Source organism: Strongylocentrotus purpuratus, unplaced genomic scaffold, assembly GCF_000002235.5.
Source record: "Strongylocentrotus purpuratus isolate Spur 01 unplaced genomic scaffold, Spur_5.0 spur5_scaffold_4, whole genome shotgun sequence".
In the NCBI taxonomy this organism is placed as follows: Eukaryota; Metazoa; Echinodermata; class Echinoidea; order Camarodonta; family Strongylocentrotidae; genus Strongylocentrotus; species Strongylocentrotus purpuratus.
This window is the reverse complement of record NW_022145610.1, coordinates 16,477,378-16,493,593: the sequence shown is the minus strand read 5'-3', so window position 1 is coordinate 16,493,593 and position 16,216 is coordinate 16,477,378. Positions and strand designations below refer to the sequence as shown.

The 16,216-nt window shown below is 35.1% G+C and overlaps 1 protein-coding gene across 5 annotated transcripts in view; it reads left to right on the top strand.

The window, feature by feature from the left end:
• LOC582411 (guanine nucleotide exchange factor VAV2) overlaps positions 1 to 16,216 on the top strand; it is a 66,188-nt gene that overhangs the window by 36,517 nt on the left and 13,455 nt on the right. For 4 of the 5 annotated variants that reach the window (XM_030997427.1, XM_030997431.1, XM_030997430.1 and 1 more), the window contains exons 11-18: positions 892 to 965; positions 1,322 to 1,414; positions 4,409 to 4,475; positions 6,547 to 6,567; positions 11,610 to 11,696; positions 14,358 to 14,476; positions 15,145 to 15,240; positions 15,858 to 16,173. In XM_030997427.1, coding sequence (XP_030853287.1) covers positions 892 to 965; positions 1,322 to 1,414; positions 4,409 to 4,475; positions 6,547 to 6,567; positions 11,610 to 11,696; positions 14,358 to 14,476; positions 15,145 to 15,240; positions 15,858 to 16,173 — 873 coding nt within the window. The remainder of the gene's footprint in view (positions 1 to 891; positions 966 to 1,321; positions 1,415 to 4,408; positions 4,476 to 6,546; positions 6,568 to 11,609; positions 11,697 to 14,357; positions 14,477 to 15,144; positions 15,241 to 15,857; positions 16,174 to 16,216) is intronic. The other variant, XM_030997428.1, reaches the window with a different exon arrangement.

The window sequence follows — 16,216 nt, the reverse complement described above, 5'->3', positions numbered from 1 at the left end:
AAGAGCTTCCATTTAATTTTTTGAAATTGGGGCGTTTCCAATACTGGTCTTTACCTTTAACAGCCTTTAATCAGAATCAGATGATGGTAATGGCGATGATGATAATGATGTTGATGGTTGTGATGATAATAGTGGTGATAATGGCAATGATGAGGATGGTGATGATGATGACGATGATGCTGATAAAGCCTAAACAAAAGATGTTGTATTACCCTTTCTGACAAAAGAAAATCTTGAAATCTACGGTCGGCTTTTAAAAATAGTTTTCTTTTTTGTTACCGCTTTTTTAGAAAGAAAAAATCATTAAAGCATTGAAAACTGAGAAATATCAGCCCAAAGAGGGAGTAAAAAAAAAAGAAAAGAAGATTTCTGAATGACCGACTCATGTTTTGGTCCCTAAAGGGCTATACAACATTAGTGGTGGTAATGATGGTGATGATGATGATGACGATGATGGTTGTGATTATAATAGTGGTGATGGTGGAGTAGATGATGATGATGATGGTGGTAATGATGATGATGAAGATGATGATGATGATGATGATGATGATGATGATGATGATGATGATGAAGATGATGATGATGATGATGATGATGATGATGATGATGATGATGATGATGATGATGGTGAAGATGATGGTGATGATGGTGATGTTGATGATGATGATGATGATGATGATGATGATGATGATGATGATGATGATGATCATGATGATAATTATGGTTGTAATGATGATGATGATGATGGTGATGATGACATGATGATGATGGTAGTGGTGATGGGGTTAATGATGATGACGATGATGATGATGGTGGTGGTTTTGATTATAATAGTGGTGATGGTGGTGGTGGTATTGGTAATGATGTTATCCTTCTCCCTTGTTCTTTCAGGATGTTTCCATGTTTGTGAATGAGGTGAAGAGGGACCATGAGCTGATGCAGACCAATGACTCAATCCAAGCAAGGTAAATAAATCTACTCTTTATTCACCATGGTTTTAAACCCTAGCACTTTGTTAGTTTGAACAGTTTGGTCAGCTACAGAGGGGAGAGTCTGAACACGTACGGACGTAACCAGAAAGATGGAGAGTTCACATACACATTAAACATTGTTTTGTTTTCATATGAGCTCATCTCATGTTTCATTGATTGATTCTTTGTCTTTGTTTGAACAGCTTAGTCAGCTACAGAGGGGAGAGTCTGAACACGTACGGACGTAACCAGAAAGATGGAGAGTTCACATACACATTAAACTTGTTTTGTTTTAATATGAACTCATTCCATGTTTCATTGATCGATTCTTTGTCTTTGTTTGAACACAGTTTGGTCAGCTACAGAGGGGAGAGTCTGAATTCGTACGGACGTAACCAGAAAGATGGAGAGTTGAAGATCAGAGTCACTGGAGCAAAGAAGAAGTGAGTCCAATTTCTCGGGTACCAACAGCCATCAAATATTCCAAATGGTTCTCGATAAGTTTGGGGTCTTGAAGGAAGTTAAATATTTAAAGGCATCGTTTTACAATGTTCAGTCTTATATATGTATAGCCCTACATGTTATCAGTGTCTGTGATATGGTGTAATATTGAAGCCCTAAAAAAATTGTGCTTCATAATGATCATGAAGTGGCTTTATTTTTTTAAAATTCTTTGATTGGCCGGTTTTACCAAACTCATTTTCCCTAACAGACTGTAGTATAATAAAACAAACGTTAGGAAAACAAAAAAATTATATTCAGTCTTCCAATCATAAATATCTTGATAATCAGACCGGCTTGTAAAAGTCATGGGAATCCAGACCTAAAGGTTTAGAATTATGATTGTAGTATGAGCTAAATCCAGGATTTTTGTTTCCAAATCTGAAGCCATGTTTATACCGAGGATGTAGGAGCAAGTTTTATTTTGAAATATTTTTCATATCATTTGTACAGTTCTAGATGGCAGACAGAAAGGTACGATTGAATTGAATTGAATTGAATTGACTCCGTAAGAGTTGTCAGTTATAAATTAAATTGGAATGAAATGTGGATTTATCTCATACAGTCTTCCCTCTTTCTCTCTATCTTTTTTTTTTCTCTCTCTCTCTCTCTCTATTGCAAGTCATTCTCATCCTTCATTATAATTCATACTGTATGTACTATAAGCTGTTAGTTTAGGTTAGATTTAATAGGTTAGTTTAGTTTAAGTAATAATGGTATACAAATAATGAATGGTTACATGAGTTCAATAGTGCGAATATTTTCATGAGTTGAAAGATTAACATTCTATTCAACGAGGCGTCATAGAATAGAATTAATGTTAATCTTTCAACGAATGAAAATATTCGCACCATTGAACGAATGAAAAACATTCATTATTTGTTTCATACAACATCAAAGAAGATCTAATAGAACGTTAATCAACAAATTATGCTTTACTCCTTATATTAAAGATAAATTCAAGTTGGATTCAAGCCTTCTCGATTACATTCAGATTGCCTTCGCGTCAGATACACGCAGGGATACGCGCGCGCACGGCAGAGAGGTACGCAGTCTGCATATAACCAAAAATGCACGGCGCATATAACCAAAAATGCACGACCGTGCAATATACCATCTATTGAATATCATGTGACCAACAATCCTCCAATCAAATGACAGGGATCCACGTAGGTGTTGTATAATTTAGTTTAATCGAGGGCTGCAAGCATTACAAGCTTCATGCTTAGGCTGTATCCCTCTTATATCATGTTAATTGTAAAAATTAGTATTGTTCTCCTATGTATTATATTATCTAGGTTCTATACTATATGAGTATTATGTATTGCACTTTGAAACGTAAATTATATCACACTGATGGACATTATGTATATTTAAAATATTTATGTTTAAAATATGATATAGAAACCAATGAATCAAATGAATCAAAAGTTACAGTATATGACACGCAAAATATTGTGCAAACTATAGTTTCATATGAAAACAACATGTAGCAAACATTTGTACCTGTGTGTGTGTTTAGTTGTATGTTTGTATTAGAAACAATTATATTTAAAATAAATTTTATTACTCAACTAAAACAGCAATTTCAAATCAACTCTGCCCATGTTTTGTTCAAAATCATGCATTTTTGAAAATTCCAAAAAAATTGCACATTGTCATAAAAGTACATGTATTAATAAAAAATAAACATAAAAGATAACAAACATTACCATCTCATTAAATATGCTTCAATCTATCACCATGCTAATTTTCACATTGGACCTTATGGGGGGGGGGGGGCATAAGATTTTGTCTTACGTATGTAAAAGTCTAAAATGCAATTTGAATACGAGATAAGTAAAGTTCTTAGCTTAACAGTTTACTTAGTAAATTTCTTACTTATTTTATGTATTGAATGCCAGCCATGGCCAACATAGCAATTGTTAAATATCGGTACTTTCTCAACTCTTTCACTCAAACAACTTCCATTTTTTCTTCTCCATTCTCTCCTTTCCGCCGTCTTGGTCTTTCAACATGAAAGTATATTATTTCATTAAACTTAAAATTTTGTTTTGCAATTTCGACTTCATCTTACCAATGCTAAATAATTTCTGCTAAAGTAGACTTACAATATGTATTTTAGTTTTGTATATGTTTATATCTCTCTATTTTTTAAACTTATTTGTAAATTGAACATTTTCAACCTACGAGCTGCTTGTTTGATGTGATTCTGCAATAAACCAAACCAATACAATGCAATACAACAGCCAAAACTAAACATTATTTTACTATGCTTGGCCAAGGATCCTCCATTTTCATGTCACAGTAGAGTCGCTTGGTTGATATGACTATAAAGGTATTACTATTAGCTGGGATGATATTCTATATTGAATAAACGATAGTGACATACCCAAGCACATACCAGGTGCATAGGGACATACTTAAAGAGAAGGTCGAGTTCTGGAAAGAGGTGAAAAATAACTACATGTATGAGCGTTATCATTGTTTTTATGCTAGTGTGTAAGAACATCAGATAAAAAATGTTCCCTGAAAAGCATGGCTCCTCAAATGCCTTCACATTCTAAATATGGCATGTAACAGCATAAAAATCGGGACAGATTTTTATGCCACATGTTTGTGTAGTCCCATATACATCTTTCTGTGTACAGTGCTTGTAACTTTAACAAGACTGGGCCAAATTTCTTATCATTTTGATGATTCCAGAACCTTGCTGTACACACCAATGCTTATAGATGATCATCCTTTTCTGATCAATTTCACACCGTTTCTTTCACAATGCAATCGCATGACCAGAACTCAACTTTATCTTTTATTAATGTGTTATGCACTATATAAGAGTGGTATTATTATCATTATTTTTATTTAAAAAACATGTCTAATCAAATCAAATCAAATCAAATCAAATTGTATTTCTTCTTTTGTCTTTCTCACAGTGCCGCACAAACAAGATACTGCTTCTTGTTTGACAAGGTCCTTCTGGTCTGTAAAAGTGGTGGAAGGGTAGGTCACAATACTTGTTTCATTACTCAAAAGAAAAATCAGAGAAAACAAGAATAATTACCCCCCAAAAGAACAAAAAAAATGCATATATACGTAATTTCCTAATCACATGCTTACAACTGGAATTCTCACTTGCAAATACAATGATGAAGCAATTTTATATCTCAAATTTGTTTTTAAGTTGTTTTCTGTTCATGATAAAACTGCGTCCTTTCTCTTAATTCTTTTGTTCAACAGGATTTTTGTTATGTTGATGTTTCTAGCAACCTTTTTTTTCCTTCCGTTTTAATAGTGGGGTTTAGTTTTTAACACTTTGCTATTATGGATGAACACTTACAGGCTTTCGGAAGATAACTTTATGAATATTGATATTGTTGTAAACAAGGAACAGAAACAGGAAAATGATATGGAAATGAATTCTAATGAACATTTGTGTTAAGCATTTACGTTACTTATTCATTTTCCATTTCTTTTTTGACTTCCTGCTATTGTTTTTTTAATTTTGAAAGTAAAATGCAATGAAAGAAAAAATATTTTTGCAACTTTAAAGTGAAAAGATTTCCGTTAACACAGATTATTTTGTTGCTCCCTTTCACTTTACGAGTCTTAATTTCTTGTCATTTACAATTCATTCTCCTTGGTCTACGTGAACTGTTTTTAAACGTGGGATACGAAATGTATCTTTTCGTGCACCCGTGCTCCAAAGTATCATATTTTGAAGCAATGCCATGCCTGGTTGTTCAATACAAAAGCTTCTTAGATTTTCGATTTATTTTAAGGAGGAAATATGCGTAAAGCACTTGATGAGACATTTACGAATTTGTGCATAAGAATGTTTATAACACTCAATAACATTACTATATTTAATGAGATTTGCTAATAACATATACAACACAGTACCACAGCACAGTGTGTTCTAAGATAATGCTGCAATCTCCATTAGAACTCACGCAGTTACATGTTTTTGTGTGCCATTCGTATGTAAAGCCTGATTATATATAGTATGTGCCAGTATTATTGCAGGGAATGGCTGATGAAACACAGCTAGAGAGGTAGCAAGTCTTGCATTTGACATGGCTCTTTAATAGCTGCACTGATGTAATTATTACTGTTAGAGTTTCATAGAGCTGCATGCGTGCTAGGTCTTTAGCGACTTACATGTAGTTTCTATATGACATGCAAATAGATGAGGAATCGCATGGATACTAGATGGTTCCATAAATAACAATTGGGTTTGCCTACTGTTTGTTATATGTCTTTTCTTTATAATGACTCTCTTTCTTGACTGTTGATACTAGGACATATTATGATTATTGTTATTATTATATTTTTTTATTCTTTTTAAAAACTAAACTGCTCTCAATTATATTTATAAAAGTATGTTATATAAGAGTGTTGATAACTAAGTTTGTAAGAGTTCAAAAGCTAAGACTCTAATACCATTTAACTTGTTTTTGGCTGTTGGGGTTGATGATGTGATTAGAGTGGGGACAGGGTTTATTTTAATGTTGATATTTCATAACTTTCTGTTTTTTACATGTAAGGTGTGAAGTTAAAAAGCTTTCATATTGTTTGTTCTATCATCTCTGTTATTCTGGGAATTCTCTACTCGTTTCATCAACCTTGTTTATAGTGGAATCCCGTGGATTCAAAAAATCATTAGCCTAGGTGGACCAAGGGAAAACAGATTAGATGATCTAAAATATATTGGACACATCTGAAAGACTTCTTCTAAAATACCAGTACTGGTACTCAAAATAATACCTCTGACTTCATTGCAAATGATTTTGGCAAAGCTGAATAGTTTTGTGAAGAAAGTACTGGCTTCTGATTTCATTACATGAAATTTCAGTACTCTAGTTTACTTTCTTGGAACCACTGCCTCAAATAGGCAAGAGTTTGCAGAATGATGTAGCCGGGGTAGTACCTTGCCTGTCTCTCTCTCTCTCTCTCTCTCTCGAATAATCCATATATATTCATGGATATTCTTTCCTCGTCTTCCTCCAACCCTCCTCCTTTGACTCTCTCTCTGACTGTCCACCATGGACTCACTTTCTGTTCTCATTCGTAGCTAAACGTGGAGAAGCTATGGGTAGGTATACTGCCTTGTTCTGGAATGCCCCCCTCCTCTCCTCTCCTCTCCATCAGCTAGCTATATTCCATCCATCCATCTGTGTCTGATTTGAATTCATGCATCTTTTTCTTCCTCGTAGTAGAGTGCAGAGTCTTCATGTTCCTTTTCTTTGCAATCCCCTTGAATCGACTTTTCCATAATGGCTTGACGTCATCGCTTGTTTTTTCTGTTTTTAAATGTTTTCTTGTCTTTGATGTTCAATCCTGCATGGCTAGATGTATTTTGTTGCATGCTTTACTCTGTGCGTGCATACTAATATCAACAAGGCTCTAATATTCGTCTTTTCGGTATGCTGTGCGTAGGATTAAGAATCAAAGAGGCCTTAAATGAGATACAAGCATGTGACGGTTAGTGTCGTTTACAAAAAGTCGGTGCCATTCCTGTCAAATTTGTGCCGACACAAAAAGATTTTGCGCAAGTAACTTGGCGGGCAAAATTTAGCCGTCTCAATACTGCTGCATACATGAAGTTGTGTACCGACTGTTTGTTTTTATCTTCTATTTCGGATTGTACTCTAAAAAAAAAATGCTTGCTGTCAATACATGTGAGAGAGGTCGGTTCCCAATGTGGAAGTGGGTTCATTGTGCTTAAAGACTGTCTTATGACACTCCTTAGGGTTGAGAAGAGAAGATGGAGATATCTAAAAATAATTATTATTCAAAGTTGGTTGAAAGATACAGAAGTGAAATGGATTTTTTTTTAAAGCCCTTTGCTGCCGAAATGCATGTATAAAGCAATATGAAGAATAAAGTATACCTTTGAAAATTAATCTTTAAAGGTAAAGACCAGTTTTGGAAACGCCCCCTCTCAAAAAATGAAATGGGAGCTCCTATTATCAATCATGTGAAAGAATATATTTTGACTAATACGTGATGATACAAATTTTGCCGAGAAACCGCCTACTAATTGATATATTTGGTAAATTATCATATCCGTTTGGACCTGATAGATATCGCGCACGTGTCATGTAGTCCCATATACATCTTTCTGTGTACAGTGCTTGTAACTTTACCAAGACTGGGCCAAATTTCTTATCATTTTGATGATTCCAGAACCTTGCAGTACACACCAATACTTATATGCTAGATGATCAACCTTTTTTTATTGATTCCACAATGTTTCTTTCTCAATACAATCGCATGACCAGAACTGGTCTTTATCTTTAACAATGCCATTTAAAATGCATGCCAATTTTGCCTAACCATTCTAATAAGACAAGAAAAAGAAGCAATATGAAGAAGAAAAAAAGCATACAGCTTATCTTTATCTACAAAGTATAACAGAGAAATGAGATTAAAGGCAATACAAAGTTTTGGTATAGGGTCATGAATTTGGTTCAAATGAACATATTGGATGCATATGTGATCCTGCAATATTCAGTGATCGCTGTCGCGGTTGAAATCAAGTCTAAAGTTATGAAATTGTAAATAATTAACTCTTTATGTTGTGTAGCTCCCTCTCAAGGTCAACATATTAATCAAGCTATAAAACAATGTTTCTTGACTAAAATTGACCGAAGAGCTACATGTATTCTCGTTTGGAAATTATGTATCACAACTACGTATTCTGAGATTTTCATGGTCGCAGCTACCATTGTTCGGTCGTAGGCGCTATTTGAAATTTATCAAAATTTACCAGGAGCACCGGTAAATTTTTATATTCAATTTTTCTCGAAAGCAGAAGTGTTTGAGGAGCTAAATTTTCTAGTGCTTATAATACATCCACAGGGGCATCCAAATATATCAAAATTGTAAAGAATCACTATCCACCCAATTTTCAAAATTTCCCAAAACTTTGTATTACCTTTAAGCTAACTTATGGCACAAATAAATGAGGTAGTAGGAGGAAAATATGGAAAACTGCTCAACAGCTTCAAAATGTTCAAAAATACATTTTAAATCAAATAATAAACTGCATGCATACGCAAATGTCTGCTGATTCCATGCATATCCCAGTATTGCGAATGTATGTGACTGCATGATTGTACACTGTATTTATGTGCATCTATATGAACAAAGTTGTTTGCATTGCATGATGTCAGAATTGCAAAGCCTATTAGGGTAATTACACATGGGAGAAAAAAAATATATTATTGTGATTTAAAGTGTATTAATGCTTAACCTATAATTTTTATGCAAAATATGTCTCTATTTGAAGGAGTAAAGTAGGATACAAGTTTCTCAGCCACTATTTAAAATTCAGAAATGCATATATTGAAGGTTTGAAGGAGGGGAAGTTTTAAATTCTCTGATTCATTTCTGTCACCAACATTCTTTTGGTACAGGAGTAAATTTGGGTCAAAGAGGAATCGGTTGTTTTTAGATAAAATTTATATCATTCAGTAGTTTCTGTGAGAATCACACACTAGTCTATGTACTTCAAACTTACAGCCTCCAACGACCAACGCTATGTACACAATGTACAAATTATATTAATAACACGGTTAACACCCATGTGAAATTGCTCTGATATGAAATATTGTTGTTTCCTTCCTTGTATTAAGAGCTACCTTTCAATGTCCCACCAATGTGTAACAATAAATGAATTGATGACATGTACTCTAGTGGTTGGCGTGTTGTGAAGTGACCTGTTTTTACAATATAGTACTTGTTTTGATGTTTAATTGTTGTTTTCCTTGTCAAATATTGTAGTTTATGCATTTACCCAGTCAGTGTCAAACACTCAAAATATCCTTGTCAATATCTACAATACAGAAACCTCTAATTTAGCTTTGCTCTTTAAGAAACAAAATAATAGATAAATACACAGTATACATAAACACAAATAGATATTTGCATCCCAAGCTACCCATGTTTAAAGGTAAAGACCAGTTATGGTCATGCGATTGCATTGTGAAAGAAACGTTGTTGAATCGATCAGAAAAGGTTGATCATCTAGCATCTAGCATCTGCAAGGTTCTGGAATCATCAAAATGATAAGAAATTTGGCCCATTCTTCGTAAAGTTACAAGCACTATACACAGAAAGATGTATATGGGACTACCCTATATCTCTCACAGTCCATGAGAGAACCAAATTTACCAAATATATGAATTAGTAGTCGGTTTCCCGGCAAATTTTTTATCATCATGTATTAGTCAAAACACATTCTTTCACATGATTGGTAATGAGAGCTTCAATTAAATTTTTTGAAATTGGGGCGTTTCCAATACTGGTCTTTACCTTTAAGTGGGTAGATTGAGTATAGACAAGATAGGTTCTTGATAAACCTTGTACTATCTTTGCAGATAACATGAATACCTTACCTTATCATAATTGGATTTAGCGAAGAGAAAAAACAACATGTAGACATAGCTTGTTATGTAATGTATGAGCAAACTGTGAAAGATCCAGAGACCTGTTTCACAAAGCCTTTTTTCAATGACAAAGAACAAAAATCAGTGAAAAATCTGCTGATAACCGATCAGAAGCAAAGATTTCAGTAGCTTATAACAAAAACTGTAATTTGTCACTGATGACAAGTTTTATGAAACGCCCCCCTGTGGAGGCTTGAAAGGATTGTGGGAATGCTATGTGAACAATGTATACATGTATATAGCTTTTTTTTTTAGATCCAAATTCTTTTGAACACTTTGAGCTAGAAATTGAAAAATGTGCATAAGCATAGAAAATTAGAAAAGAGGGATTTATAAGATATGTTATGGTTTCTTTCTAGTAGATGTATCTTTAGGCATCAAAGAAGCCAAAGAGTAAGACAATGTATGAAAGTAATGATTTTCTATAAACAAATCTTTGAGTCTGATTAATTGTTCTATTTTCTCAGAAACCATGTACGGTTGATCATAAATTTCGTTAAGACATATGTTAACCTATCAAATACAATTATTTACTGTATATCATATTTTGAACATTCTAAGATTTCCTGTATAAGGCCCATACATGTATTTCACCTAAAGTTAAACTTGATGCAGGGATTTTATGTCAAGTTTTTTTAATGAAAAAAATGGTTGGTCCATTTATTTTGAACTTGATTTTAACCAGGCATACACCGAGCAGCAACTTTGACATCTTTAATTGAATACTTGACGGAGGCAAACAAACTACCTGTTGATTATAAGAATCCACATCTTGAAAACTTGAGGGGGGGGGGGGGGGCTTGTTTCTCAAAGACTCAGATCGACTTTAACTTGGGCTTAACTATGGCAGGCCGTTCATGCCACTGTTTGCTCTCGCCGTTTACTGGCATCGGTCTCTCAAAGGATGTACAAATCATGGTAAAAAAATCTACAGAATATACATTTTTAGATGATTCATTATTGAAGGAAAATATATTATCTAAAGCATCATAATGGTACGAGAAAACAGTGGCATGAATGGCCTGCCATAGTTAAGTCCAACTTAAAGTCAATCTTAGTCTTTTTGAAACACCCCCCTGAACCAAGTGAAGAAAAAATACCTAGCATTGAATTCAAAATTTGATGTACGATTTTCGCTATACAGTTAAAGGTTATAAGCAGCCTTTTGGAAGTTTCTTATTTCATTAGCTGCTTGGAAAACAATGTATTTCTTTTTATATAATCAGCTTCTTTTCAAGATAATTAAAAAAAAATGTTATTCTTACAATGTTCTATTCAAGTTTGTACTTTAGTAGATTAGTGTCATAATCCATCCATTCGACGGCTGATTGAATTAATGGATATCCATTAAACATGGTCCAAAATGCTTAAGGGGAACAAGTTTTTCTCTCATCCTGATAATAGAAAGTATCTGACTTGATGTCGATGTCGATATTGATGTACCGGGTTTAATATATTTGTTTTCTTTTTCTTGAAGTGTGGTAATATAATAGCGGATTAGCCTTGACAGGCCTTTGTTGATCCCTCACATCCACCACCCTTCATCCTTCTTTCATAGTACCATGTCAATGAATGTTTTTATATTTATATTGTTTAATTTATACTGATTTGTTTGAATATATTCTGATGAATTTTTAAAGAGATGTGAAATAAAATTGGATCGAATTGAATTGAATATTTACAGGGCCAGGAGAGCCATGAGTACAACGACACCATTGACCTAACCCAGTACAATGTGGAGAATAACTTACCAAGTGGCAGAAGTGGACGGGTAAGTAGCATTATGTATGCAAATATCCTGCATGATCTGCATTGTATTCTTAAAACACTCTGTCTGTTGAGTTCTAAAAAAATTGGAAAAAATGGTGAAACTGAGATTTGTCTATAATTACTTAAATTATGAACATGATCATGTTGTACATTGGAGTGACTCTGGCCATTTTCATTTCAGATGGTATTATTTCTGTACATAAAAACATACATGTATTAAAAATATGAATAAGAGATTCTAAAATATAATCAATAATTTTCTTAATTACATACATGTATAGATTAAAATGATCTATTCCACAACTTTGAGTACTTTTAAATGATTGCACGATTGTAGTTATTTCATTTGCATTAACAGGTTTCAAAAATAAAGGTACAGCACATAGTTCAGGCAAGAAATCTCTATAATTTACAATATTATTTACAGGAATTGTATTGCATATATTCAATCCAATATCAATGAAAAAATCATTAAAAGAATTTTTTAATATCATGTGGATCATGCATTTATGCTTTCTCAGCAGTCAGGTAAAATAACCACCACCATATATTTTGTCCATTTACTATAAAATATGAAGGCAAAGTCTTCCTAGATTTACAAAATATCTCATTTATTACAAACCATGTTTGTTTTATATTACCGGTACCTTGTGTCTTCTTGAATCTTTGTGCATAATATGCCTTGCGTGCCTTTTTCAATAATTTGTTTATCTTGCTGTGAGCTTTATGATACTTAAGTTTATTATTTTTCTTCTTGACATGCAATTCCATTTTTATTAATAATTTCAATAAAAAAACATACATTACCATCGCATTCCAATGGGATATCATTATATTATTTTGTAAAATCCAAATAGTCCAAAACAAGAAAAGCCGCTCCTCCTCCTCTACCACTTATACGATCAGAATGAATGAATGAATATCCTTCTAAATGAAATAAAATGGGTGTATGGTGGTGGCTATATAAAAATTAAATATTATTATATTATTATTGTATCCCCCGCCAGTATGCCGGTGGGGTACTTTGGATTCAGCAGCGTTACACCGCCGCCGCCGCCGCGTCATATTCTTGTGTGCGCTCTCACTGCCACATTTCTTGATGGATTTCTTTGAAATTTTGTATGGAGGTGTATCCTGGTATAATCTACATACCTATAACTTTTGGTGATGCTGCCCCCAGTGTTCCGCCTTCTATAGGGTACAAGGCCATATTTTTGTTTGTGTGCGCTCTATAGGCCACATTTCTAAAGGGATTTTGTTCAAATTTTGAACAAAGGTGTATCTTGGTATAATCTACAAGCCTATAGATTTTAGTGATGCTGCTTCCAATGTTCCGTCTTTTATAGGGTCAAAGGTCATATTTTGATATATGTCTTGTGTGCACTCTAGTGTGCGCTCTAACTGCCACATTTCTCTACGGATTTCTTTCAAATTTTGTATGGAGGTGTATAAATGGAACTTTTTTCATCAATTGCACCATCTTTTTCATGGGTTCAATTGTTATATTTTCTTTGCTGTTTTGCATGCACTCTGCCAGTCACATTTTTCTACAGATTTCTTTCAGATTTGTATTAAGGTTCATTATAGTTTACTCTAGACCTCCACAAATTTGGTGCTGCTACCCCCCAGTATTCCATCTCTTATACATGTAGGGTCAAAGGTCATATTTAAAGGAATATCTTGTGTTGCTATGCAAATCACATTTCTTTCAAGTTTTCTATAAATATGCATCATAATCTGATCTACACACCTATTGTTTTGGTGATGCTGCTCCTAGTCTTGACAATAGTCTGAGCCACTTGCGGCAATCTCTACGTCATCCTTTTGTTTCACAAAGAGGAGAGGGAATCTTTGTCCCTCCTTCCACATAAGGATAACACAAAATCGCTGCCACTGCCGGGGGATACATTCGCATTGCGCGGCAATACAGATTGCGATATTTCTAGTTATTATTACTTTGAATCCATGTTTTTGTGAAACCATAAATAGAAAAAGTGTAACTAAATGAAAAAGTGTAACTAAATGAAATGAATAAAATCACTTATACATGTAGCTAAGAAATTCTTGAATAAACTCCTCCCATTAAATATACGACACTATAAATCAGAAACTAATTTTGGTAAAGACATAAATTCATCTTCCAAACAATAATTACTTTTAATTATTTTATCCTGTAAATTACCTTCATTGTCACTGTCACATGCTGGATCACAAAGTTGTTAAAGATAAACTTGAGTTCTGGTAAAAAAAAAGAAAATGAATTCTCACAGAATCAAACGAAACTTACACTGAATATTCAAGATTACAAATAAATGTCATGTGCTAAACAATTTTGGAAGAAAATGTATACTGGCTGAGTAATGAGCATAGAAAGATAAGAAAATCAGGTAGTACTAGCCCCGACACCATTTGTGTAGTCCCATATACATCTTTCTGTGTACAGTGCTTGTTACTTTACCAAGACTGGGCCAAATTTATTATGATGTTGATGACTCCAGAACCTTGCAGTGCACACCAATACTTACATGCTACATGACCAACTTTTTTTGATCCATTCCACACCTTTTCTTTCACAATGCAATTGCATTACCAGAACTCACCTTTATCTTTAACTGCACTTACATATTATTGAAGTCCTACTTTCGTGAATTGTATTTTAAAGTGGAACTTCTGCTTTCATCTGACGGCAAAAGACAAGACTGGCTCCAGGAGCAACATTGAGGTGTACTGTAAAACTGAAGAGATGATGCTGAGATGGGTGGAAGGAATTCGCCTTGCCCAGTAAGTATCATCATTTGGACATAAACACTTTTTTTTTTTTGGGGGGGGGGTGGGGCGGTGGGGGGGGGGGGAGGGGGGAGGGGGAGGGGGGAGGGGGAGGGGGCAGTGGAGGGGGGAGGGGACATATATATATATTTTTTTTGGGGGGGGGCAGTAGGGGGGAGGGGGGGGATGGGGGAGGGGGGAGGGGGGAGGGGGGAGGGGGGATGGGGGAGGAGGGCAGTGGAGGGGAGGGGGAGGGGACATATATTGTATATTTACAAAAAATAGCCAGTTCTGGTAACAACAGATAGTTTTTGACAGCTGGTCAAACCAAGCAGTCCCTGTAAGGATAGTACCAAATGATGTTATGTATTTGTTAGGCTACATGAAACTTGGTAGTTGTATAGCATGCAAGTCAATTTCAAAGCACCATTTTGAAGATACTTTGTAGATTCAAAATTCAGTGGTAAAAATACTTTGTTGGAACTGAAGAAATAAGCATCGAATTTGAATAAGTTTTGGTGAATAACTTGATGACATATGTATTGTAGCTCCCATTTGGAGACCCATTTTTCTATTTTGTTCTGTTTATTTCTTTCTCTTTCACCCTCGCCTTGTACCCTCTATTGTGGCCTTAAAATGACTATGGTTGTTCCATTTATCACTCTTCTTATTTTGTTTCTTAGGGACAACATCCTTCCAAGGACCACCAAGGGACACACAGTAGAATACACATCCTTCAAGGAGTCTACAACGTGCGATTCATGCTCAAAACTTCTCAGGTAACATCATATTTTATCATCTATAAGCACGAGGGTAATTATTGTATGAAGGAACAAACAGTGAAACCTCCCAGGAGGAACTCGCTGGTTCAAAACCCAGCTGATGCTCTTGTTCCCATTAGTAAGGCATTCATCCTCAGTTACCATACCATGGACTTCTAAAAGGCTTGTGGTCCACTTTTTGAACATCTTTACGGAAAAGCATAGACATGTACATGTACTTTCCTCTCTTGTCAGTCGTAAGACATTTTGCAGCTATATGGACAGATCAAAGATAAGAAAAGGCCATTAAAGAGTGTCATCTGACACAAGATGTGTTCATAATAATATTGAATACATGTATTTAGGAGCTCTAAAATACATAAGTACCATAGTCCCTACAAATACAAATATATGAAAAGTCTCACAGGAAGTAGATCTCATAGGTCATTTGGGAAAAGGGTAAGTTTTGAGGGATCTTTTGAAGGTGGCAAGACAAGTAATTTCCCTATGGAAAGGGGGATGCTATTCCATGTCTGTGATGCAGCTGCTGAGAGTCTAGATTTGGGAATGTTACCTGATGCAGTTTGGGTAACAATAGTGACCATCACCTTTTGGTTCACCCATATTTATTACAGAGGCCTGTTCTTCCAAGGGTACAAGTGCACGACGTGCGGTATCTCGGTACACAAAGAGTGCATCAGTTCCAACCACACCTCCTACTGCAAGGACCAGTCAGGCGGCAAATCCAACGCGCCCTCAATGTTCACCGGCCAACAGCTCAGGGTCTCCAGGTCCTACAAGGGTGCGCCGATGCCTCCCAACGGGGAACAGCCTCTTATCGTGTCGGGCGGATCGCAGGTGGTCGTGCTGGAGAACATCGGCAGTGACTGGAAGCGAGTCAAGATGCTGAGCCCGCCAAACCAAATTGGGATTGTACCATCAGTTTACCTGGTTAGTATGCACAACAGGGGCCCGTTTCACAAAACTTGTCATC